This window comes from Eublepharis macularius, chromosome 3 (assembly GCF_028583425.1).
Source record: "Eublepharis macularius isolate TG4126 chromosome 3, MPM_Emac_v1.0, whole genome shotgun sequence".
Classification (NCBI taxonomy): Eukaryota; Metazoa; Chordata; class Lepidosauria; order Squamata; family Eublepharidae; genus Eublepharis; species Eublepharis macularius.
In genome coordinates, this window is record NC_072792.1 from 89,188,873 (window position 1) to 89,216,522 (window position 27,650).

A 27,650-nucleotide genomic window follows, 5' to 3' on the forward strand; every position below is an offset into this window, starting at 1 on the left:
TTACTACTGCAACTTGAAGAAGCTGCTAGGTAAAGAGAAAGCTAATGATGGGGTGGAGGGCAGACATGGATAAAGGTACGTCTGGTTGCTGGATGGGAAGGAAAGAATGAAGATGGAAATGCGGAGGCTGCTGGGGGAAAGAAGAAATAGTTCGGGGAGGGGAATAAGGGAGAAATGAGATACTTCTTGCTAGTCTTCATGGGTCTTATCTTCTTTAATTATAAAAAGTGAGCACATATGTACAATTGTATAATTGAGTGTTTCCCTCCCAAGTCCACAGCTCTCTTGTGACATATATAAAAAACCCCATTCAGATTATATCATACATTTCAAAAACAATAATTTTATAAAAAAGTAGACCATGTTTTACTAAATCAATCTATAAAAGTTCCTCTAGAGAAGCATTGGTGCAGTGTCTCTTGCACATTCCGTTTGTGCATAGGAGAATGGACTCATGGATCTTCCAGTCTTTTGAAAACCTAAGCAGCTTGGCTACATAACTGATGTGCTTGATAGACAGGCTGCCAGACAGCACAAAAACTACCACTTTTTTAAAAAAAGTACACTAATGTAACCTTAAGAGATACAATACCAGATTTTCTTCTCCCGCCTCTGCTTTGGTAATCAAACTGCACAAATAAGGAACACATTTACTGAAATACTCTTGAGAATCACATTATGCATACCCCAATATGAAAAGCAGCCCAACTAACTCTTCAGAATTTGAAGGAAGGGAATAATGAGCTTCCGGACTGGCCTTTCCCTTCTGTTTATTGTTGATAATCACTAATCTTTCCTATCAGTTGAGAGAAGCATGGACAAGTTACAATATGATTTCCATACTGTGACATTAGATAAAACATGTAAAAGGAAGAGCCTTGCCTGAGATCCAGTCCACTCCCCACATATTAGCAGAAAGCACTTGAAAACAAGGGATAAGGAGATGTTTTCTTCAACCAGCTGCCCCTTACGCAGTTTTGGAAGATTCCCAACTTTGGGGGCACACCAGGAGCTGCCACTGGAAAACAGAAGGAAGCCGCTTAACACCTCTCCCCAACCACCACCCCAAGTGTGAATGGGAAACTACCTGGGAATATTTAGATTCACTATTATATACTTTCACTTCACTTGATTGACAAATGGTCTATGTATTAGTTTTGTTATTTTGCACATTCAGAAGAATACAAGAATACAAGATAACTTAGGAGTCAGGAGAACTCCCTCTTTGTTCAATCAAGGTGCTGCAAATCTGTATCATTTGCATAAAATAAGTCACTATGAGGAGTGTTCAGTTCACCTTTTAAATTACTATGAATTTTTTAAAAGTCTTCAACAATTAATAAAATAAGTTTTCATGAAAGCACAACTGATTCTTCTATGAAGGAATCATTACTGGACTCTTCCAAATACTGCAGATCTCCATTTTCAGATTCTTCTGCTGTACGTTTTATACCCCGTTGTTGTGAAATAGCCAGAATATATTTCATGTTATAGCAATTCCAGTCACAACTGTAGAAACAACAAACAGAGTGGTTTTTCAGGTAGGTTGAGAGCAGTGAAAGAGCCTTTACAAAGTATACAAATACAAGCAATAATATGCTTCTAGGACTGGTTTCCACATGCGCTCATGAGAGTAGATTACTTAACATCTGCACAACAGACATGTTGACTAGCACTTTTGAAATACACTACCATCTGGAACAATATGAAAAATCTAAAAATGCTGTCTCAATTCACACATGCAATTCATGACACTAGATACATCCAAATAACATACAGGACCTGTATTTCTTATTAATTGCTTCTGCAAGTACAGACTCTTGCCAAATTTTCCAGTACAGAAAAGGCAAGGCAAAACAGACATGCCTCCATTTTTTCTGATATCAGGCCTTTAATATTGAGTATGAATATCACGTATATATGGAAACATGAAGACAAACTATTTAATGCAACACAGGGAAAGTGAGCAAGTGGCCAGAACAAAGCCACACAAATCAGAAAGCTCCTAGATCAGAGGCTGCCCCCATTACTATAGAAGAGTGACGTGGGAAGAACAGAAGATGTTTTCACTGGGAAATACAGGATTGCCTTAAACAATCTAGTCACAGTTATCCCTTTCTATTGGGAGGGTAAAGAGGTTAAAACAATGCATTCAAGAAAAATACGTACAGTTTGGAAACATCTTCAAAGTGACGCTGAATGCTCTTCTGAAGAAAGTGAATGGTAGGCAGCAGTTTCCCTGACCTGCAAAAGCACAAAGCTTACTCTGTTTATAAAAACATTCAGTACATTTTTATAGAAAAGCTAAACTGCTACATTTAGTATTTCAAAATATTAAAATAAACAATAAAACATCTATTTCTTGCAGATCTGGTAACTCCCCCCCCCAACTTTTCTCCAATATGACACCTGTAAACATCTCAAGAATGATTGAAAGGTGCTTTATATAGTTCTAGTTCTAAAGCCAGATCTAGGCTCAATTTGTTCTCATTGCAAATTCTCTGAATGAACAGCAGATATTAGCAAGCATCTTTCTTAAATCTTCCAGTTTATACAAACCTTGTTTTTAAGTTGCACCCGTGCAACATAAGCAGTTTCTGAGTCCACAAGAGGTAGAATTCCAAGTGACGAGATCTCTCAAAGGAAGAGGCTAAAAATTCCAGCAACTTTTCTATGTATAGTTCTGGGAGTGATGAGCAGATTACCTCAACTATGTTAAAAAAAATAAGATTAGTTAAAATGACAGGAAGAAACAGGACATTTACTTGCAAAAAGAGTGGCCACTATGCTAGATTATACATGACCCATCACTAAAGCTTTCTAGTCCCAAATTTAGTTATTTATAGTCTGCCTCTCTCAGTGAGACTCAAGGCAGATTACACAGTAACTAGTTAATACAATAGGGTTAAGGACAACAGAAATTTGGAAACCAGCAGAAATCCGAGCGGAGCTGGAAAATACGGAAAGAAATTGATATGAAATAGATTGATATGACAAATTAACTTTTTAAAAAAATCTACTTATATCTTCAAGTGAAGAAAATCATAATGCAACCTAATAAATTCTCCCCCTCCCTCGCCCAATTCCTGTGATGGCTCCCATTACCAAAAAAATAACCATCTACCACTGATGTAAAGTATCAGAGACAAGGGAGTTCATCTGACCCTTGCAGACTCAGTTAAGAGCCTAGGGGTTATACTGGATCCAGTGCTACTGCTAGAAAATCAAGTTAAGGCTTTATACAAACTCATTCTAGCCTGAAAGATGGCCCTCTAGCTCTGGCCACCTGGATCCATGTCATAGTATCACTGAGACTTAACTACTGTAATGGACTGTATATAGATTTTCCCTCTAAGTTAAACTGGAGACTCCAGTTGGTGCAGAACACTGCAACTTGGTTATTATAGGGAGCTGGGAGGAGCATGAATATTACTCCCATTCTGCCATCATTTCATCGGCTACCTATCAGTTACTGGGCTCAATTCAAAGTACTGGCTATCACATACTTCATGGCCTCAGTCCAACAGATCTACGGGACCAATTCTCTCCCTATGTTCCACCCCAGCTGCTTCACTCATCTGAACAGGGCCTTCTACCACCTTGCACATGGGCAAAATCAACAACTGCCCATACATTCTCTGTGGTGGCACCCACCTTACGGAACGACCATAAGAGGTCAGGAAAGCTCCCACTCTCCTGGCTTTCTGCAAGCTACACAAAACTGAATTATTCAAGAGGGCTTGGTGCTCAGATACGAGGGCTGTAATGTAAGGAAATGGTCTCAAAGAGATGCATCAGTAAAGACTTTACTGCTATGTACTGTCTGTTGCTATATATACGACCCTACTGAGTACTTTCTATGTTGTTTGTCGGTCTTAAATTGCTTATGCTCTTTTGCAGCATTTCTTCAAATCTGTATTTGATTTCTGCGGGCTTTAAATCTTTGTGAATTTGCATTTATATACCCTATTACATTGTAACTGAAATGTCACTGAAATTGACTGTACTGACTCGCACTATGTAATCCACCCTGAGTCTCAGGAAGAACGGCAGCCTATAAATGACATAAATATAAATAAATTCTCCACAATCCACAAGCTATTTCGCTGACAGCCAGGAACTCCAGAAAGTTTTGCCTTCTACAACCATCACATGGGCTTGGCAACAATTTAGAGCAGCAGCCCCACTTACTATCATTACAGGGCACAGTTTCCAAGACTTCCTGAATTAGTTTCTTCTCATTCAGTCGAAAAGCCATGACAATTGCTTTGACATACTCCTTCTGATGTAGTACTCTGTGAACATTACTGGGGGTAATACCAATTTCCAAGTCAAATGGATCAAAGACCAGACCAGAGTCCAATGAGTAGATCAGAAGGCCTTCCGTAGTTGTTGCTGCCCAGCTTCGACCTGCAAGGGGTTATATTAGTTAAGAAGACACTGTGAATATACCTATAAGAAGATAATTATTTTTGAAACCACCAAGCTGAAGAACAATTCTGGAACCAATACACTTATCAATATTCTGCAACTATCATGCTTATGTACTTATAAATAAATTCTATTTTTGGTAATGCAAAAAACGATTCCTTTTTTACCTCACAACTACCATCATGCACTGACTCTTCTGCCATACTACCAAGTGATGGCCTACTACCATACTATCAAGGGATAGCCTACTAGACATTATGGAGGGAGGACTTGATGCTTGGTGGCCATTATGGATTTCTTTGGAGGAGATATCCATCTATCTGCATTGTTTGGCTTCTCTACAGCTGTCTTATTTAGATACGTTAGCAGACGCCTTCAGCTGGCTGTACTTAATTGCTATTTTACGTTGTAGATTGTTGTTTTAATGTAATTTTATGCTGTAATTTATATTATTCTTTGTATAATGTTTGACATTGTTGTAACCTGCCCTGAGCCTTCCTACAGTATCAGATAAACAGAGGAAATCTAAGATTGAAAGCCTTCAGTGGAAGTGAAAACCTTCTGGGAAGCAGCAATATATAGGTCACACTATCAGGACAAAATACTAAGGATGGGGTTAGCAGTGGGGTTCAAATTCCGAAAGGAAGGTGTTTTCGAGGTATAAGGCAGGACAGAAAACATCTGAAGCTCTATGTGAGTGGACATAAAAGGAGTGTTGGTTGTGACCAGGGCCCTCCTGAGGTAATGTACAGAGGAGATTAATTAAAGATCCAAGGCTAGTTCAAAACAACAGAAACAAGCTGCATGACACATTTGGCAGGCAATGGGGAGATGAGGGGATGGAGAGAACATAACAGTGAAGCTAGGTAAAAATAAAGACACACACCAGTAGGAGAGAAGCGGAGGCAAGCCACTCTTATCTCTGGTTTAAAATGTCGAGAACTCATGTCACCTGAAACAAAATGAGAAGCAATCCTATAACTTGCTGGATTTACTTGGGTATAGACCAACCTTTACACTGCAAGTCCACTGAGTCAGCCACAATGTATGACAAAGACAGCATGTCAATTCATAACACTTTATACAGTGTTCCCCTTCCTTGGTAGCTCTTTCTGACTCCAGGGAAGTTTAATATCCATGGGGCTTGGGAGCAGGCAGTATGAGAGCAAGAGACAAAATCATTGTCTTCTCCACCAGCACAGCTCTGCTTATGGAATAGAAGGGGCAGAGTAATTTCAGTCCCCTCAGCACTGCAGCCTCCTGATCCTTGCTATTCTTAGACTGTAGAGGTCCCCACAACCTTGGGAATAAGCTTTTTTGTGGTTGGAAAGGACTGCAGGAGGGAGGGGAATGTGGGAAAGCTCAAATACCCTAGCATCGGTGGATTGTGGGATTAAATCCTATGTTTTCTTGAGTTCCAAATGCAAAAATCAATCGTTTAAAAAACTATTAAGAGTTCTGAGAGAAAAATGCACTTGATACCAAAGTAGAATAAAATTTAGTTTGCTACTTAAGTCATCAAAGTACCGCTGAACAATACTGAGACAGCTGTAAACAGTTCAAAAATAACATATTCAAGTAATACCTAAGAAACAAATTGTTCCTAATATATGGAGTCAGGAATTTAATGTCATGTGACTGGTTGCTGTATCTACAGCCAAACTGAAAATTTAACTAAGAGTACATAATTTAGTGCAAATATTCTCACATGGTCAGTTTCTCTCCCCTGCTGATCCCAAACAAAAGCATAATTTGTGGGTCTTCTAGGTTTAAAAGTGTGACTGTTAGAGAGTGAAAAGTAAAGTAACAAAATACGTAGTTTAAATATTATTGTCTTTTCCATCACTCCATGACTCAGCAAGGAAACTCCATTCACAGAGAAGGGCAAGTGTCATGGGTGAATTGTTGAATACTGCTAAAAAAACAAGAGGTACCTCTTTTAACCCCTGGAAGAGGGATAGCCACACCATCATCATCCCCAGTTCCTTCATCTATTAATGCCATGCTTCCAAATTCAGTCATTTTCCTGCGATCCAGAAACTCCTGTGAGAAATTGAAGGTTTATTATGTTACAGCCTTGAAGACAAACCAATTCAGATCAAGTGTTTGGAATTTCAGAATGTTAATGGACTGTGGTGGTTGCTCTCAAAACAGTGAAGGCCAAAGACTGAGAAAATAAAAATACTGTCTCAAATAACACTGCAGAGAAACTAGGTTATTTATGAGCTCTGACTACCGTCTTGCAAATAAGAACTGAGGCAGCAGTCATTCATTTCCTGCTCCAGTTACCCTAGAACAGTCCAAGTCCAACACAAGTGATCACAATAATTCCTGAGCACTTCCTTCCTTGGAGGGGAAAGATTTTGATGCTTTCTCTGCTCCCTGACTGCGAGCAGTGAGTAATTCCTGCATGTGAGAGCCCCCACAAGAAAGCAAAGCACAGGGGATGGGTACTCTCTTGCCACAGGATACTCAGGATCCAGGAGAGCCGCCATGTACACAGCAGAGCCAGATATGCAGAGCTGCATTACATTAGTCAAAGAATAAATTCGTTATCAGTTTACCATTAGCTGTACATACTTTTCTTTCATGGTCTTATTTAGCTCAATTTGTTGCCGAACTCAATAAAGTCTGCTCTATAGCTATTCTGTACCAAACTCCACTGTCACCATCCAAAAATCTGTCACTAACCTCCATTGCATCTAAGGAAAGATTGCAAGATATCTCAAATTTCTTCATGAGAATCTGCTCTTTGATGTGATAAATACAAACAAACTTTGACAACCCTCCTGCCAGAATGGACTGCCCATCAGCCGAGTAACAGAGAGTAGTAAAAGATCTGGAAACAAAAAACAGTACTAATTAGTTATTGTATTTATCTACCCCGGACTAAATAATTATTAGCAACTTCTAGGCAGGAACTAGTAAGGATTTAATGATTCATACGTAACAAGAGCTTTAATACAAAAAACATCTCAAACTAGAATCAACGCCACCGAGATACTGAAATGCCTATCTGCAGCCAAGACACACTGCATGAGAATTTTTTAAAAGGATAGCCAATATCCTAAGACTCCAAATAAGCCAGCAGAACACTCAAAGAGGAGTCTTGAAAAGGTGCATGCTATGCACAAGCTTCCGTCTTCATTACAAGAAGTGTAATAAAATCCAAATCTAAAAAATGGTCACCAATACTGCCACCTACTTCCCCTTAGCAGCTTGCTTGGCTGTTATTTTGTCCAGTTCCTTTCTCCCCATCTGTAGATCATGTCTTCCCTCAATTGATCCAGTCTGCACAGCATTGTCATGATCCCAGAAGGTTATCTGTCCATCCAAGGAAGCAACTGCAAGTTCATTACCATCCGGGGAAAATGCAACAGCAAGCACTGCATAAGATTTGTTTAATGAGAGAAGTAAAAATTAAGTCTCATTTTAAGAAACATCCTTACAAGTTTTAGTTTCGCATGCATGGTGAAGATGAGACACTACAGGGCTTCTTACATGAACAAGCTTAGGATTTTAATGTTTAATTTTCAAGCCATACAGAAAGGGAGGAAAGGGGTAGGAGGGAACAGGCAAGCTTGAGGATTCTCAGTCTTGTTCTCTAATTAGCCATGGTTTGCTCTTACATTGGAACCATTACTCAGAAACAAAATTCATTTGTCTCACATCACCAAACATTTTCACCTTTGTCCACATGTGTGGAAACCAACACTTCAGCAGAACTGGTGCATGTGTATAGATAAAATTGTGCATGGAAATACATGGTTTGATACCTGTACTTCCGCACATCTGAATATATCCTCTTGCCGTTTTAACATTTCCAATATTATTATATCCTTGCAAATTAGATTGCATTTTGATCACCTGCTTAAAGCCCACTTAAATGGCAAGAGTTGCATAACAGACAACCTTTCCGCAAAGTAACTGTTCTTAAGTTCTAACTGTTCTAACTTCAAATAGACAGGCTATCCCAAATTCTCAAGCATCACACAATTAACAAAGCTGTCTGAATTCACACAGGGCTAAACTAGATGCCATGAGGACACTGCTGCCGTTTTAAAATAATTTTTAAAGGTTATGAGGACCCAATCCTGATCAGGCCCACAGCGAAGGGCTCTTCCTCCCCCTCCCCCATGCCTTTTCATGTGCTGAAATGGCTGCACATACACCCCACTTGAAAGGGGGCAGGGTTAAGAGCACTGTGCAATGGGCCAGATCAGGATCAGGTCTCTGCAGCATTTTAAAATGATTTTAAAGTTTAGCCCTTAGAGCGATCTGCATTTACCATCTGAATTCAGTGACAGGGTTTCCTTGGTCCTCCAGCTATCCAGCATATCCCACAATCTGACTGTTTTATCCCAAGAACCACTTGCTAGAACACATTTCATTGGGTTAAAGCACAGGCTACTGATGGGGCCTTCATGGCCAGCTAAGACCTAATGGAGAAAAAAATACAAACAAACATGGAATTAAACAAGAATATCTACCTAAACATGCAACATTATATCAAAGTGTTTAAATGAACGCATTCAGTTGAAAGATTTATCAGGAATTTCACTATCAAGCTACAATTACACTTAAAGTTGCCCTGGTATATGACTTCCACACCATGCATTACATAGCTGCATTTGCCATCTTCTTTTAAAACATATACAAGAGATCCATAAACTACTGCAGTAGTAAAAAGGGAACAAACTGGATCTTGCATATAATTCTAAGGAACGTTTATTTTGATGCAGTTTTTAATATACTAGTAGAAGTCCTCCTTCACTGGGCATAAAACTGGCCTCAGGAAAGAGTTTCCAAATAGTCTGAGACTACAACCAAAGCAAGTTTTTTTCTTACATCCAAGAGTCGCCCACTCTGTATGGACCACACAAATACTTCAAAGGAGTCCTGAGAACCAGCTGAAACTATCTCACCACTGCTGTCTACAGCTAAGGAAGAGAACTGTGCTGGTCGAGGGGATGTGAAAGTGCGGAAATTGCGGTATCTGTAAAAAAATGCAGAAATATGATTTAAGAACAAAATACAATTCTTTTATTAGCTTTAACAAATTAATTTCACATCTGAATATCTGAAAAAGGTTTATTTGAAATAAATATCTGAAAAAATGACACGCATTATTAACTGCTTCAGGGAGTGATTCTGAAATGGGATATTTAAAATTACCAAATGTACGTATGTAATCTGAAGTGGTACAACTATGTGGGAGGACTGTGATATAGTAAGAATTTGGACACTGACTCTACCTTAGTTAACCCAGCAAAAGATTTCATAACATAAATTTAAAAAGCACCTAAAGCATTTTTTATTAAAATGCAACAATTCCCAACCAGAGCCAGTATGCACAGCAAACACCACATCCAGTTCACAAATTTTTTAAAAAATGAAGAAAGATAATGGACAAAGTTATAGTTGTTCCTTTCTTAACCATTCATTTCTAACAGCTTAAGATGTTTTAAAAAAGTAGCCAATTGTGTCTGATTTTTGCCATCTAAAATATCCTTAGAATTTTGAATTGCTTTTAATTTTGTTGATAAACAATTCCTACATCCTTAAGAACCTCTCTAATTTGCCAGGCAATGTCGGTTGTTTCCTATAATGTGCAAATACCATCCTCACAGAAGTTACAGCATACAGCAGTAGTTCTCTGGAATCCGTTGTTACGTTATCGACAGTTAAAAAGATAAAATTTCAAGTTTCAAATTAAGGACCAATCCCCGTATCTCAAAAACTGTCTTTTCTATTGTTTTCCAATAAACTTGAGCCCTGGGACATGCCCACCGCATATGAATGTAATCTGCTTTTCAACTTAATTTTAAAAAAGAATATTCTGTCTTTGAAAAAGAATATAAATCTGTCTTTGAAAAAATGAAATACTGCCCTCAAGACATAGTTGACTTATGGTGACCCCTGGTGGGGTTTTCATGGAAAGAGACTAACAGAGGTGGTGCCTGCCTCTGTAACTCTGGTCTTCGACGGAGGTCTTCCATCCAATTACTAACCAAGGCCAACCCTGCTTAACTTCTGAGATCTGATGAGAACAGGCTCCCTGGTCTTTACACCAAAAAAACCCCAAAGCTCAGGGAGATCAAAAGATTGATGGACAATTTACCTGTGAAGATCAAATGCTCGCACTGTTCCATCCAGAGATGCACTCAAAATGACATAACCTGAAGAGGTAAATGTTACAGCAGATATGCTGCTGGTATGTTCTGTAAAGGTAACAAAGCAGAAACCACTGCTGGTGTTCCATATCTTCACCTGAAACCAGAAAGTCCTTAAGGTGGGATGAACAAAGTATTTAACTTCAACTTCATCCAATGAATCATGGAATCATAGTGTTGGAAGGGGCCATACAGACCATCTAGTCCAACCCCCTGCCCAGTGCAATGAAAGTGCATTCCCATATGCCAACCTTAGCAGGGATAAGCTTTTATTTGAGCACAGAATTCAAATTCATGCCACCAGAATCTCGATGACAAGAACACTTCCTTTTATCCTCAGCTATGTTTCTGATTAATTATGTGGCTATATATCATGATCAGGCAACAGAGAATCTAAACAACTTCAATATTAGCCAAGCATGAATGTGGCTTTTCTCCTATTTCAGAATATCACCAATACTTTTTCAAATAAAGAATATTCTGCTCCCCCGCCCCACCAAATTATACACAAAAAATAAAGACACATGTATTGTGTTTACATGTGAGTTACGTGCTGTCAACTCACTTCTAACTTATGGTGACCTTATGAAGTAATGACTTCCAAAATGTTCTATCATTAACAGCCTTCCTCAGGTCTTGCACAATACATACACACAAATAAACAAGTGCTCTTGTATTTTAACAGAAGAACCCTTAGAAGTAATAGATCTCTTTACAGGATATATTCAGAAACTATAGGCTTTAGACAATTGCTAATTCCATTTTTATCAACAGTGCCAGACTTACCTTTCCATCATCCCCACCAGTTGCCAAATACTGTCCATCTGGGGAATATGCAAGTGACACCATACTGTTGAAGTGACCTTGCTGCTTCAACACATAGGACTCACTTTGCCATTCCCACACCAAGAGCTGTCCCAGACCTGTCAACACAATGGAAAGGAAGGCAGGACATTTCGTTTAGTTTTAAAGAACCAATTCAAACTATTAAATAAATGCCATTTTTAGCAATATTATTCACTTTTATTTTTTTAAGGTAACACACACAGATTAGGTGTGCATGTAGTTTTTGAAAAGTGCAATTCTCCAGAGTCAATCAGGGAAGTCTTCCTGGGATTTGAGGTGAATCCTGTTCTGGATGGGGTTGCACTCCCCTTGAAGGAGCATGTCTGTTATTTGGGAGGTGATCTTGGATCCAGGCCTTCTGCTCGATAAGCAGGTGCAGCTGTGGCCGTGACTGGGTTAATCAGCTGCGGCTCTGACTGGTTAGCCAGCTGCAGGCTTTCTTGTGGTACATAGTATGAGAACACCTAGAATATGATTCCTGCAATGCACTCTATGTGAAGCTGACCTTGAAAAATGTTTAGAAACTTCAGCCAGAATGTTGGTTGGAATGGGTTGTAGGGACCATATTGCTCCAGTCTCAGTCTACACAGGCTCCCTATTTGTTTCCAGGCCCAATTCAAAGTGTGGGTCTTGACCTTTAAAGCCCTGTAAGATTTGGAACCAGAATACATTAAGAATTGTCTGCTCCCATATAAACCTACCCCAACCACTATGGTCATCTTTTTATTTTTATTTTATTTTATTCAGCTTTTACACTGCCCTTCCCACAAGCGGGCTCAGGGCGGCTTCCAATAAAACTTAACTGTATATTTTATTGGAAGCCGCCCTGAGCAATACAATAAAAACATTATAACCAACTTGACCCCAAAAATATGAGAAGAGTCCAGGCGCCACTGACCAAATCAGGCTACTGCAAAATCACCATAAACCATGGGCACCGCCATGATGTAAATCCAGGGCAGCTGCAAAAGGATGGCATGGTGGTCAGAAGGGGGACAAAATGCTGGCCCCTAGTTAAAGGCCCAGTGGAACATCTCTGTCTTAAAGGCCCTGTGGAACTGTAAAAGATCCTGCAGGGCCCAAATCTCCATTGGGAGAGTGTTCCACCAGGCCAGAGCCAGGGCAGAAAAAGTCCTGGCTCTAGTCGAGGCCAGCCAAATGTCCCTCAAGCTGAGGACCACCAGAAACCGCTTATCTGCAGAGCGCAAGGCCCTTCGGGGGACATAATGGGAAATCTTCTTAGGTCCTGCTTCATATACCCCCACCTTCTGAGATTAGATGACTGGTAACCCAAGAGAGAACCTTCTTGGTCACGTCACTAGAATTATGGATATTTGTCTCTATACTTCTATCACTGTCTTCTGCCAGCAGGTGAAGAGTTTTTTGTTTGTTTGTTTCATCTGGCATCCCCTCAACGACTCCCCCTCCCTGCTTATGTTTTAATTGCTGTCTTTGTACTATATACTATACTATATACTCTCTATCTCTCTATAATAAACTATATACTATATAATTCTTTGTACTATATACACCTATTTTTATAATTCTCTGTTTTAAATACATATCCTTGATTATTTAATTTACCAAATTTATACCTCACCTTTCTATGCTTATAAGGGCCACCAAGATGGCTAAGAAAACATAATAAAATCAAAGCTTAAAAACAATTAAAACCAAACACACATCATTAAAACAATTAAAAGCAGAGTTAAAATATGTTTTAAAAATTATTAAAACAGTGGGCAGGAAGGAGAGACGATTAGAAGAAGCCTTCACTCGCTGGTAGAAGATGGCAATAGAAGGGGACAGATGAGTTTCCCAGGAGAGAAAGTTTCAGAGTTTTGGTATCATGACTGAGAAGGCATTCTCCTGGGTTACCTCTTGCCTAATCTCAGAAGGCAAGGGCACCAAAAGCAGGGCCTCTGAAAATGACTGCAATGATTGAGTGAGTTCATAAGGGAGTAGGCAGTCCTTCGGGTATGTTGATCCCAAACCTTACAGGGCTTTAAAGGTCAGCACCACCATCTTGAATTGTGCCTGGAAGCAGATTGGGAGCCAGTGTAGATGGACCACAGCTGGAATGATATCGTTCCTATGATCCACTCTGCATCCTGCACCAGTTAAGAGATTCTATATAGTTGTCAAGGTTTACAGGCTATTGTGCTTTTCTACAAAACACAAAAGCTTTTTTGCCCTTGTGTATTATACATAATCCTGCTATTGTTCATATTACTTCTTAACCCAGAACGAGAGAGAAATGAAATCATGAGCCCCTAATCAGAATTTGACAGCTCTCAAGAACTCTGACTCTAAGTAAGTTTCTGTGGTTGAAGCAAGTCAACTGTTAGCCCAACACACCACTGATAAATAGCTGCATACCTGAGCATCCAAAAGCAATCCAGTCACCTGTACTATTGATAGAAATAGATGCAATCTTCTGGTCTGAAATGCTAAATAAAAAAACAATAAATTTAAATTCAAACAGACTGAAAACAAATCTGTTTTTTGAAGTAACAGTATCAGACAAAAAGACAGACTGCCATATTAGGGAAGACAAAATAGAAGTCCAGTAGCATCTAAAAGACTAACATTTATTCCAGCATTATAAAGGAGGGAAGTTAACTGAAACCAATATATGGTCTTTTGCCTAGTAAAGTCAGACTAGATTTTGTATAACGGATCCCCAAAGCCCATTCCAATGCAATGAATCAAATGAACTGTATAAACGTATCTATATTTTGACCACTTGGGTTGGTTAACAGTGTTTCACTTTAACCTGAATGCATCATTTCGCTGTACTCAGCAGAGCTATATGTGTACTTTTACAGAGCAATTGTTTAATGTTGTGTTTTCTGTGTTTATGAAACTGACCTCCTAATAGAAACTCCTATCATTATACAGCATCCTAGAAGTGGATCCAAAAAAACATTAAGTGAAAAATAGGCTTGATTCAATTATGACCACTCAACCAGAAAACTGTCCTCACAAAGTAAGAGCTAACGCAGTATGTTAGGGGAAGGGTGAGAAGAGAGTCTGCATGCATTGGCATGCATTACACTGAGTCATTAAACCCTTCGAGTTAAAATGTGCACATTACTCTAAATAAGCAAATACTGAGCAATGTCAAGTATGTAGTAATATCAATCTTGCACTGAATAGTTAAAATTTTACTTACTCAACTGTAAGAGATGAACAGCAGTCTCTCTCTATGTAACCTTTCTTTGATTTAAAAACAATTAAAAGCTTCCTTGCCCATGAAAAAGGTTAGAATATACAATTATAACTGACAGCTTTTCAGAGCAATCCAATGCAAAATCTAAAACCCATTCATAGTTCAATATTCGAGTAACTATGCAGGACTGCACTAAAAAACTAATGATGTTCAGTGTTTTAACACTGCAATGTCAAAATTTGTCTTCTGCCACTAAAGTGTATCCATACTAACCTTAAAGAATGGATGAGGCTGAAGTATGGAAGCTCATGGAGGTGAAAAATTCCAGAAGCAAATCCAGTGACAAGCAGGTGCGTTTTCTTGTGGTAAGCTGCAGCTGTCAGATTGTTAAAATCTCCTTCTTTGTTGAAAAAATACCTGTATAAACAATGAAATAAGTGAGGAATGTTAGGAAGCTACAAGATATACTATGGCTATTCGTTTAATATGTATTTATCACCTGGTATTTCAAATGCAAGATAGAGGAGTGGACTAAACAATGTACCAATTCCGTTTCTACAGCCATTATGATTTTGGTTACCTCAGAAGAATTACAACCAACCATACAGGTCTCCTGAAAACAGCAACCAGATGTTTATCATGCCAAGCAGACTAGTCCCACCCACCCCTCCCAAAATCTACTTTTAAGGTATCACTCTTTCAGAGAAACCTTGAAATGAAGGCAACCTTAACAAAAATTGGGTCCTGGAACACCAAAGATGCTGAAGCAAAACAGAATCTACTACTAAACTAAGGGTTGGATGCACAAAGGCACTTGTAGCAGCTGAACTTTCCACATCTTACCCTTTTCAAAGAAGTGGTTTGCGGTTCCTGCAAAGGCAACTGCTGGGGATTGAAGAAACCCTATGTATTAAGGCTCAACAAGCAGTGTAGAAGGGGGCTGCAGTAAACAAAAGAAACTGTGCAAAAAGACTCCTTATTGCAATAATCTTCCCTAATTCTCCCTTTTGGCTGTGGCATCTAGTACCCAGTGGCTTTTTTAGAGCCAGTGGTATATTGCTTAGAGTGTCAGATTCGAGTTAGAATCCCCCCTCTGTCATATTAACTTACTGGGTGGCCCTGGGCCAGTCATATACGATCAGTCCTATCTACCGCCCAACCTACTTCATTGGGTTGTTAGGAGGATAAAATGGAGAGGAGAACGATGTAAACCGCTTTGGGTTCCAATTGGGAAGAAAGGTGGGGTATTATTTAACAAACAAACAGAATCCTTAGGGACTAGTGATAGTCCCTAGCGATGCCTTCTCAAGGATCAAAGAGAAAAAAGTGTGGGGAAAGATCCAGCCCTAAGCAGAGGAAACTATTAAGGGCTCACTTCTTCCACCTACTCAGCCCCACCCACTGGCTGCTGCTCCTCTTTTATTGTCATATTATGATTTAAGATTGTTATTCTTTTTTTGGTTAGTTTTTGTAGCTCAGAAATCTAGCTACAAATGAGCCATTCACTTCAGTAATGCCTGTAGCTCACATAATTCAAGCTCATGCTGTTTAGAAACTAGTGGAGTTTATTATTGGTGGTTAAAACAAAAAAGTTACAAATTATGGCTTTGAGTGCAGTACAAATATGTTTATTAAAACAAATTCCTCCTGTGCTGCCACCACCCCCTGAAAGATTACTTACTTGGCAGCACATGAGTATTTCACTTTCTTTTGACGCCCTTGTTCACTTTCATTGACTTTCCCTTGAACCTCTTTGCCCTGCTGTTCTTCTGTGAACCCTTCCTCTTGGTCTTTTGCCAATTCCTCTTCAGTTTGTTGTTTGGGCATTCTAGGTTTCAAGCCGTTTAGTTCCGTATCACACTGCCACACACACAAAGCAGCATCTCGACTAACAGTATACAGCTGGAACAAAAACATAAGTATGACAATTATAACACAATTTAACTGAGTATTAAACCAATTTATTAAACAGTATATCATGCATAATTGGCCACAATTAACTTGAACCTGTTAGCTATTAGAATGCATCAGTGAGGAACGTTAAACAGAGTCTCCTAAAACTTAATTTATCTGTACCTATCAAAAAGACTCCCTATGTCTTCTGTAGTGTTTGGTTTTTGGAAAATAACTATTGAGCTATGCAGCTGTGTGAAAAATAGCCAACCAAAGGACCTCATATTAAGGTTATTGTTCAAATCTGGGTCTTATTTGCTGAAAGAAAGCAGCGGCATGTTTATTTTAAAAATACGTACATAAATTAGTATCAGTTGCCAATACCCACATTCCACAACCAGACTCCTATATGAGATGGGTGTAGAGATTTTGAATACAAAATATATTTGGGTTGTCTCAGTTACTGGCACACTTCAAATCACTTCTCTAGTTCCCATTAATAATACACTTCTAAAAGAACCAAACATTTTGACAGTAGCAGTTTGTACATCTTTGACCCCATAGTTTCCACAAAACAAACTAGCTGTTAACCTAGAAACATAGATAATGTGAAAAAACACAAAAAAGTACATACATCTAGACTGTTTTCTTCAAAAAAGCAGGAAACAATGGAATCCTTATGACCTCCTAATGCATAATAAATCAGATTGGCCCATCGTTCTGCACCAAATACCCATGTTGACATATCCTTGCTGCCAACTGCAAAGCACCTACAAGAATTAAAAAAAATGCTTAGAACTTTTGAATGGACAAACTAATAGTTACTGTAGGGGTCAAGCAAATAACCTGGGACATGATACAGTTAATTACCTACGCAGCTGATTATGGCGATGGGAATGATACAGAGAACTAAAAAGAGAGTTAGATGCAACCATGTCCTTCCATTCATATGAAAAGAGGTTTCCATTGGATTCCTTTTATTAGCAAAAGAGAACCACTGGATCCTCTCCATTGTCCCCAATTCTCATACCTTTGGCAGTTCTGGAGATCCATTCATTTAAGTAGGGGTATGAATCTGGGCAATACCTTACTGTGATACTCAAATTGAAAATCTTCCAGAAGTTTTCAGATCAAGGGATACTTAGAATAATTTCAAATAGTTAATATGTAAAAAAACATATTCTATTGATTGAACATCAGGTACAGATTCATGCATAATTAAATCAGCATTCTTTGAAAAATATTTTAGAAAATGTTTATACTACCTCTCCTGCTCAGGGTGACAATGAAATAATTAAAATTGGGACAATCCTATTATAAATCATGGATTTATCATAAATCTAATGGTGAACATTCTCACTCCCACCCAAGTTGATCAAAACATCCATGGTGGGGGGTCACCCAGGGATGGCAGAACCCCCAGGTTTGCACAGGAATCTGAAAAGGGGGGGAAATGTAAGGAAGTTTTTTTAAACGTTGGAGATGCCTGCACACGAGACATTATAACTTGAAGAAATGTAGTGTTACAACATCTGAACTGCCATTCTGCGGATGCTACAATAAACATTGCTGGAGTACATAGCAGGAAAGATGAGAAGCAGCAATGGTAATTGTGACAGAAAACCGAAACAGAAGAAGGAAATGGTAGTGGTGGGATATTCAGGGGAAGAAGGCAAGATGAAGCAGCAGAAGCATTAGGAGGGCTGGGTGGGAGAGAGGCGTAGCAGCAGTAGAAGTGTGGGGAGCTGAAAAGGGGGGAAGAATGTGCCAGGAGGAGGATGGAATGGAATTTCCCCTTCCTCACAAGTCCTTCTTGGTTCCACATCAGTTTTGCTCTAAATCAAGTGACATTGTGCACAAGACACACTATGCAAAAACTGACTAGAGCATCAATGTCCAGATACAGTACCATTAACAAGTGGGCAAGAGTGTCAACAATGTATCAAGAGAAATAAGAAGCACAAGTTTGAACCAATTTTCAACATACTTGCAAATGTTCTTGATGAACTTGACAAGGTTAATATTCTAAAAGACTTACTTTGAATCATCAGTCCAGTCTATGCATGTTGTTTCATCATATGCACCATAGTAAGTTGTGTCGAGGACAAATGCGTTAAATTCTCGTTTCTTCCCAGGGGCATGGTACATCAGAGCAACCTTGTCTTTTGTGACCACAAATTTTCTGTTGCAAAGAAAACAAAGCAGGTATGTTGTATGTAATTCAGCAGACCAAGAAAAATCAATAAAATGAAGCCAAACTGTATTAGGTAGATAATTATTCAGAGAATTAGGTGAAATTGTGCAAATGTCTAAGACACATATATTAAGTTATTGACACATTTCTGTTCTATTTATATTATCTCTAGAATACACTTTCATACAGATTAAATGTCCTTTCCTGTATAAAACAGGTTTGTCTCTTTTCTATAAGTCTAAAGATTCCATTCCTCTGTACCCTATTTTAATAACAAAGTCGATTTAATCTGGGGATAACTTCTACTCATATCATTTTGTCAAATACAGGAAATAATTGAATTTAAAACAGTCCCTTCTTACTTTCCATTTGGAGAGAAGCAGACACTATGCACAGGTTTCTGAAAGTGGAACTGGTGAATCACAGCTTTACTGATCAAGTTGACAAGCAAGGCCACTCCCTCTATAAGAAAGAGTAAACAGAGATATGCTTCTATGCAACAACACTTAATTAATACATTCTGTCACCTAGAAATTCTTACTTAAAAAAAGTTAGTTTTATTCAAGGGAATCTAATTTCTCAGCAATTTATGGTCTTCTGTAGGCCATAATAGAATACACAAAACACATTTCATTATTCTTGAAAAGGTATTAAATATTAATATATATGTTAAGAAAAACTTTCCATCATGCTTATATTTCCTTCTTACACCTTTCAAAACAAAATACCTTCATCAACAAGTATAGCAAGGTTTCCATCTGGAGAAAGGCCCACGCATGTCACGTTGCGTCGGGTTGCCAGTGGCAGCGTCTCAGACTTGTTACTAGAGGAGAAAATCAATAAAATAAAAAACATGGCACAATAATAACAACAGGAACAGTGCCAGGACAACACGACGGGCCCTGGAGCGCTCCTGCTCTCCTCACCGGCCCAATTTCCACCCTTTCAGGCCAAATCAGGCAGGTGCAGACCTCAGGAATGCTGCCCGGGTGGTGCGACAGACCCCAGAGTGCTCCTGCACTCTGCACCAGCCCAATTTTGGTTCATTTGAGGCCAAAATCGGCCCACTGCAGAGTGCGGGAATGCTGCTGGGGCAACACATGCCTGCTACAGCCCATTGTATTGTTAAACACAATGGGCTTTGTTGCTAGTTGGCAGATATTTCCCATACCTGCTCAAGTAATTTACATTCTCATAGTTCATCTTTTACTTTATAACAATAATAATAATATTTGATTTATATACTGCCCTTCAGGACAACTTAATGTCCACTCAGAGCGGTTTACAAAGTATGCCATTATATCACATTGACACCTTCCTTATATCTTCAAAGAAAGATTCTTATAAACCTAATAACCTTCCAAAACTTAACAATATTTGCCCTGCTGCAGAAATAATAAATAAGCTGGCCAGTGCCATGCAAAATGCATGAGGCAGAGCAATCTGTGCACTGATTCATTTTGTAGGGAGGGACAGTGGGCACAAGTGAGCTGGCCCTGCCCCCACAACTCCTGGAAGTCTACTGGACTCCTCTTCTTCCCCTTCACAACTTAAAGTGGTCCACAGCACTTGCTAGAATCTACCTACCACTCCACTCTACTGGTTAATGAGTTCATATTCATGAGTTCATGAGTTTTCTCACAGTGAGAAAATCAATTCTCATCTTATCACCTCAACTTAGCACTAGTCAGAGGATTTGTAAATCTGAGTGGAAGATGTCCCCACCTTAGAAAGCCAAAACAGGTAAAAGAAAATATCTTATTTTGAGATAAACATAATGTGATGATACAGCTCAATAAAAGAGCAAGACTAGAGTCCAGTACCAAGACCAACAAGAGTGCCAGGGTATGAGCTTCAAAGAGTCAAAGTTTGGGCAGCTTTGATACCTGAAAGATTGCACTCTGGAAATATTGTTGGTCTTTAAGGTTCTACTGGACTTGAATGGTTTCTTAAATTGATGAGCAAGATTCAAAAGGCTGTATTTCATTTGGGATAGTTCTATTTTAATGATAGTGAGAGCACTTACTTTTTCAAGTCAAAGACAGTAATTCTGTTTCCCACAGGACTAATCAGAGAGTTCCCATCTGGAGTGAAATTCAAATTTCCATGTCGGTAAACTGTGCCCAGTAAGTTGGAGAACTATAAGTAAGAAATAACATGTGACTGAATCAGAAAATTGAGGTAGATGAATCCCTATATTAGTAATCTCCTGATGACTGCTTCAAACATTGATTTTTGAAAATGCCCTGTATCTTAAGAAATCTATCAATTAAGGATTATGCACATCTAGCTCCCAAACATGGTATTCATTTGAGAAAAAATTCCACAAGGAACCTCAGAATTCATCTTTAGAAAATGAGTAGATGTAATGGAGATAAGTACAGTGACAAAAATGGATATCACAGCAGAGAAAGTACAATGAGAAGGAAATGGGAAGCTTAGGTACAATTGAAAAAAGTAAAGGCACACAGAGAACAAGGACTGTATTGGGACAGAAGCTTCCCAGAAGCTCAGGTAAAATAAGCATGTCAACAAAATTATTAAGCCTGAAAAACATTAGTATCTCTTATGCCCAGGCACAAAAAATTAGACCACCTGCCAAACATTATTCCATTTCTGGAAGATGACCAGGTAGCAACCAATGCCTTTCCGAGCACATGCACTGTGATAACTTCCCCCACACACCTACACAATTAAGTAAAGAGTCCAGTAGCACTTTAAAGATTAACCAACTTTATTGTAGCATAAGCTTTCGAGAACCACAGCTCTCTTCATCAGATGCATGGAGGGTATGAAGAAACTGGCCAGAGATATATAGGTGGTGAGGGGAGGCGGGAGTAGATACAAATTATTTGCAAAAGTCATGAAAGAAGTGAAGCGCACAATACGGGTTGGGTGGTGACTCCTCCCCTCCATAGCTGAATCTGAATGGAATGCCTGAAAGGCAGTTGCTTCTGGATGGAATGCCTGAAAGGCAGTTACTTATGAGATAACCATCCAGAGTCTCTATTCAATCCATTGGGCCAGACTAGTACCCAGAAACAGCCTGCTCCAGCACAAACCAAAAAGAACCAACAACAGGACACCACTGATTGTCACCTATAGTTCCCAGCTCAAACCTATCCAACATATCATCAGCAATCTACAGCCCATCCTGGAAAATGCTGCTGCTCTCTCACAACCCCTAGGTGGAAGACCTCTCCTTGCCTACAGACAGTCCCCCCAACCTCAAATGACTTCTCACTAACAACCATGAACCAGCTAACAAAGTTACCAACACAGGGTGACCCTGCAACAGACCCAGATGCCAACTCTGCCCACATATCTACCCAGAAAATACAATTAAAGGACCCAATGGTGCCAACTACACAATCTCTGGCTCTTACAGCTGCTCATCCTCCAATGTGATATATGCCCTTATGTGCCAACAATGCCCCTCTGCTCTGTATATAGGACAAACCAGTCAACCTCTGTGCAAAAGAATAAATGGACACAAATCTGACATACACTTCAATCTACCAGGACACTCCATCAAGGACTTAAAGGTGCATTTGCCGATCTCTATGTATCGCATATAACACGGGAAAGGTAACACTCCCCCCAGCACAATGCTGGCACAGCACGTGCATCAGGTTTCCACTTTTTTGACCAAACGCCACGGCGCTATAAGAAACGTCTGGGGCGAGTGGTTAACCGCACAATTAAATGAAGCCGCAGGCCCAGACGGCCTCGGGATGGGGGCGGCGAGAAGGGAGATGCTGAGCGCCCCAGCAAGACCAAGTTGCGCGCCTCGCCTTGCCTCACCTTGTAGGCGAACTTCATCCTCGCGCAGGTCCCCGATGCGAAATAATGCACACGTGGGAAGGGCGACCCGGAAGCTCAGCCTCTGCCTTCCTTCCGACCGGAAAAACGGCTCGCTATGCCGTTGCTCCCCCTGGTGTACGGGAGGAGAAAGGAGAGGGCAGCTGCTCACGCTCGGCCTTTCCTCACACGACTCTCCTAGGTTTCCGTGTGCGCCTCTATCGGCCGGTCTGGGCACGCCCTTCAAAACTCCTCCTCTGAGCCCTGCTCCGGTACAGCGGGGGAGGAGGACTTGGTGGAACGGCCCCCGCAGCTGCAAGCGAAGGATCGCGTTAGGAACGTCCCCCTCCCCGTCCCTGCTGCAAGAAAACCAGCACCCGCGAAGGGACGTTCCGAAATGGAAGGAATCATGGACCCTGCGCCATTCCACCAGGCGATTCTGCGCCAGTCAGCCACGCCTGATTCACACGTGATACAGACAAACAGGCGCGTTCACATGGCCTTTCAAGGCGTGCAGGGTCTCATTTAAAGAGATCATTTATCCGCCTTTCGTGCAATTTGACCAGGCCGTGGTATCGTGGCGTTATTGCGCTAGTGTACTAATATAGTATACCTAGCAATACTACACGTCTACACAGGGTTTTAAAGGAGCCGCTGGGTTCGTGCACGACCATGCAGATAACCGGCCAGCATCGCATTTAAATTTGAATCAAGTCTGAGACGTGGCTCTAGCATGGCAAGCTGGTGTCGAGAGTTCCCTCCTCTTTTTTGACGCCACAAATCTACGATTGTGTTGCATGCTCGTTTTCTCCTCCTCAATTGTGCCTTAATTACTTTTCCCCCAGGCGCCCCTTCCCTATCCTGCCACAGTCTCAATTTTTAATTTTTGTTATGTCATTTATAGCCCACCTCACTAGACTGGGCAGAATATGCAGTGTGAATAATAAGGTCAATTTCAAAGACATTTAAAAAAATTATAGGATACATTTGTAAAGGGTAGGGGGAGGGGTTGGAGAGGATAGACTCTTCACTTCCACCCCTGGCATAAGGCCTGCATCAGTGGGGGGCTGCAGCTTACCCATCCTCTAGCCCTCTGCCAGGAGGTGTCTCAAGATGGAAACCAGGTACCAACTACAAGCCCCACTGAGCAATACCCTTGCCTACTATTCTATGACACAGGGTGGGTTCCACATTGGGGAATGGTGTTCAGAACAGCAGGCTCCCAAACACAAGGGTATCACTGACTTAAGGTATAGCATAGCGAATTCTTTTGCCTTAAAAGGCTCTTTTCTATTCTTTCCATTATACACTAGCCAGAAAAGAGATTTTCTATTCATTGGCTCAATCATCAACAAAAAGGGAGACTGCAATGAAGAAATTAGAAGATTGAGACCTGGAAGAGCAGCTGTAAGGGAGCTAGAGAAGATCCTTAAAGATGTCTCTCTGGGAATCAAGATCAATATAATTCAAACTATGGTATTCCCCATTACTATGGATGGATGTGAAAGTTGGACAGTGAAGAAAGCTGATAGGAAAAATCCAAGATGGATCACAGAATGGAATTGTTATTAATACCTTCCACCTTCTGGGAAGACTGAAAATAATGACAACTTATACACCAGCCAGCCATATCAAACTGTTTCACAGCTGTGAAATGCCAAGATGCTCCACTAGAGTGTGAGTGAATTTTGTTTTCTGGTAAGTTAAAAAAAAGCAACCCTAAACAATATTGGATAATGGTGTTCCATGAAATTCCTCGAGTTTAAGCTACGCATTTTAAGGCTTGTGGGACTCTTATGGCTCTGCTTCCTTTTCTGAAGGTAGTTAAGAGGAAGACTGTAGATACCTAATACCTGGTTACTGGCCTGTTTCACCTAGAAATTTCAAACCGAAAAAGAGAGAAACAAATCAAGTTTGAAGGTCAGGAGAACTGTAAACAATTCTTGTTTAAAATATTCAGGATTTTTATTTGCTTTTTTGTCCACTAACTTATTTTCCAGTTTCTTTTCCATGACAAATTTCCTATTTCTGTTTTAAATCCTTCCCTCACTATTTTGCTTGTGTGTGTTTAATCCATAGTGGATTATTTTAGTAGAATCTTACAGAGTTGCAGATAAGAAATGCCACAATCTCACATTAACTTCAACAATTTCCATTCTAGGAGTTAATTTTTCCAGTCACAAATAGATCTGTGAAATTCATAAAAATTATACTCCTTTAACCCATTTGATAGTATTTACAAACTTAACAGATATTAGCTATAAATAGAATTCTTTTCAGATACACATATTGCAAATTTTTAATCAATTATTTACATCTGTACCCAGAAACAATCCCCTTCCTTAATATACACAAATATCTCCTCAAACAGTGATACGTTTCTGTGGCATTTTAGTTCATCAGTTTCAACACAGTTGTGCATATATTATTCTGCTTTAAAACCGGACAAGAGAAAACTCATCCCTGCTAACAAAAGTATCTTACTTACAGATTTTTCACAAAAAATCAAATTTTTAATATGTTGAAATTGTACTTTTATATTTTGCTTTTTTACACATGTACTGTGCAGAAAAACATTTTCAGCTTAACTGATTTTTGTAGTTGAGGTGAAAAATTAAGTGTGCACATTCTGACATTGTGTAATCTCTATAATTCTCATACAGTAAATGCAAGGACAAGCTAAAGTCAGGTGGTTTTGTTAGAAAATAAATGTTTTTCAATTATTGCTTTTTCTCAATTAATTGAAACAAGCTACCCAGTTTATGACAATCATTCATGAGTATAATATTCAAATTAAAGAGTAAATTTCAAATCTAGGTAGAAAACTGATTTTAAGTTTCAGGATAAAGTAATTTTGGCAAACATGTTGGAATATTACCATGTTCCTGCAAAAATAAAACTTCAGCTCTTAAGTCATGAAAGTAGTAAACAGTTTATAGAGATGCACAATGCTGGAAATACACACTATAGAAAGACTAGATAATTGTAAAGATTTGGTTTCCTAGGCCCCCCGCCCCCAGATATTAAAAATCTAGCAAAACTACCAAATGTTCCTGTTGTTGCTGTAAAATTCATTCATTCATAGGCTAGAGGCTACTCGGAGCTACATAGGTTGCAAGAAGGGGGGGAAACTGTGTAACCCAGTAATAGGAGAGAACAGAAACTAAGATTGTACCAGTGAATTTCAGAGAAATGCTTATGTACAAAAATACATTGTTTCTGAGAGCTGGAAAAGTTTCCAAACGCTAAGACTTATTTACAAACTGTAACTTTCACATCAATAAAAACACATTTATTTTGACTTTGATTTCTGCCGTAAATTATACACAATTACATCAGACTTTTTAAATAATAATTTGTACAACAAGTTTACAACTGAAAATTAATCAGTTGGTATGGTGTGACTGCTGTTTGCTGGACCAGGAGGAGTTCAACTAGACTTTACATCTCCCTGTAACTGGACTGGAAGAGCAGTCAAATAAGGTCCTCTATAATACTTGCCTTTATTTGCTTCTTCTAAGATTACTCTAGAATAAGGTGCAAATATATATTTTTTTATATATATATATATATATATGGCTCTGTAGTCCACAATAAGTTAACAGTAGTTAAGAAAGGGGAAAGAAAAAAACTTTGGTTTAAAAAAATATCAAATGACAAATATTTAATAAAAGCTGTAAGTTCAATATACTAGTTCCTAATTATTTAAATTATCAATCAGATGGGGAGAATCTTGGTCCAATGAACCTTTATTTCTAACTTAACCACTTTTGTGCCACTTTACTGCTTGCATCAAGAGGGTATCATGTGTTTCCACAGTAATGTTGTACAATATCTCTGTATATGATATGATTTTAAGAGTGCTACTGCACTAATAAATTCCATGTATCCCAAGGCACAGAAGTCGTTAAGTAAGTCTTCAAGAAAATATATATACATATTTAAAATCTTGTAGATAGAGTGAATGATTCTGAATCCCATAACTATTATACAGGAATTTGAAAGTTACCCTGGTCCAAGAAACCAGTCACGTGACGAGAAAGGCACACACTTCAGCCATTGACAGCCACACTGCAAGGCTTATTGTATGTCAACCTGACCTAAAATATTCTTTGAACAGAAACGAGCATTTCCAAAGAAATAGCAGTTCGAGACACTGCTCAACTTAAAGAATCAACTGTAAGAAGCATATTTTATTTCACCAAGTGATTGGGGAGAGGGGGGGGAACCAAAAGTCATTGTACACAAACACCCTAAAGCAGCAATATAAACCAGCTGACACAAGTTTCACTGTACATTTTAAATTGATACAATTGTTGGATGCTTCCATGGCCAGTAAAGGCTGAGTTGCCATAGGCCTCATTAGTGTTAGAATGGTTCAATGAAGAACAACCAGGTTATGATCCCTTAAAGTGCATTCACATTCAAGTCTCATGTGTGTTTACATACACACATGTACAGAGAGCTGTCATGTGACATTAACCTCCAGAATATGATCATCCTTGCTGGGAATGACAAGAACCTGCATGCCAGCACTGGAGTTGAAGACTTGTCCAGGGGAAAATGACTGCAGACGGGGCATCGGCAAGCCTTTATGTTCTGCACTGGTTGCTGAATGTATGCTACCCCTGCTCTTTATGCTACTGTTGTCAGCTTGTTCATCCATATTCTTGTCCACTGAGAGATTATCGTTTTCAATCCAGCTGTCTGTTTAAGAAAATAACAAATAACTTTACTTATTTAAAGAAACACATAAAGAATGCAGAAGTATAGCAGTGAGGGGACGCCCTGACATGAGATTTCTGAATACTTAATGGCACTCCTATATGTAAGAGGAAAACATGGTTGCACTTACCTGTAACTAATTTTTGAGTGGTCAACAGTGCAATCAGACATGGGTACTGCACCTGTGCAGGCCTGCTACAGGAGAAAGTTCTAGAAGAGTGCTTTTGGTGCTCCCTCTCTCCACATGCAAGTTTTTTTGCCTTTTTCAGCACACTGAAGGGAGCAGGGAGTGCCTTCCCTCAGTTCTCTCTGCCACCACTGGAGAAATTTTTATAAAGCTTTAGTATGCAAAAAATAGATATTACAGTGGGACAGGAGGGTGGGATGTGTGACTGCACTGGTGACTACTCAATGA

At 39.4% G+C, this 27,650-nt stretch overlaps 2 protein-coding genes across 5 annotated transcripts in view; both read right to left on the reverse strand.

Moving 5' to 3' along the window:
• Nucleotides 1-210: 210 nt before the first annotated feature.
• Nucleotides 211-22,602, reverse strand: PWP2 (PWP2 small subunit processome component). 3 transcript variants are annotated; one of them, XR_008596733.1, is made up of 22 exons: nt 22,514-22,602; nt 20,736-20,848; nt 19,438-19,532; nt 19,072-19,171; nt 18,554-18,697; nt 17,150-17,285; nt 16,304-16,524; nt 14,896-15,039; nt 13,830-13,900; nt 11,391-11,527; nt 10,553-10,701; nt 9,280-9,427; nt 8,720-8,870; nt 7,637-7,817; nt 7,123-7,270; nt 6,366-6,474; nt 5,318-5,383; nt 4,192-4,410; nt 2,560-2,710; nt 2,170-2,244; nt 1,298-1,509; nt 211-1,018 (listed from the first exon to the last, which is right to left on the reverse strand). XR_008596733.1 is itself a non-coding variant. In XM_054975118.1 (21 exons), exons 1-21 carry the CDS (start codon nt 22,529-22,531, stop codon nt 1,353-1,355), a joined length of 2,733 nt encoding a protein of 910 aa, XP_054831093.1. In that variant the 5' UTR covers nt 22,532-22,602; the 3' UTR covers nt 211-1,352. The 3 variants fall into 3 exon arrangements, 2 of the variants coding, with proteins under 2 accessions (XP_054831093.1, XP_054831094.1); XM_054975118.1 differs by having other exon boundaries at nt 211-1,509; XM_054975119.1 differs by lacking the exon at nt 22,514-22,602 and adding an exon at nt 22,409-22,491 and having other exon boundaries at nt 211-1,509.
• Nucleotides 22,603-25,787: 3,185 nt separating this feature from the next.
• Nucleotides 25,788-27,650, reverse strand: part of TRAPPC10 (trafficking protein particle complex subunit 10) — a 79,101-nt gene continuing 77,238 nt past the window's right edge. For both annotated transcript variants that reach the window (XM_054973780.1, XM_054973781.1), the window contains one exon: nt 25,788-27,217. In XM_054973780.1, the coding sequence (XP_054829755.1) occupies nt 26,979-27,217 (239 nt within the window). In that variant the 3' untranslated portion in view covers nt 25,788-26,978. The remainder of the gene's footprint in view (nt 27,218-27,650) is intronic.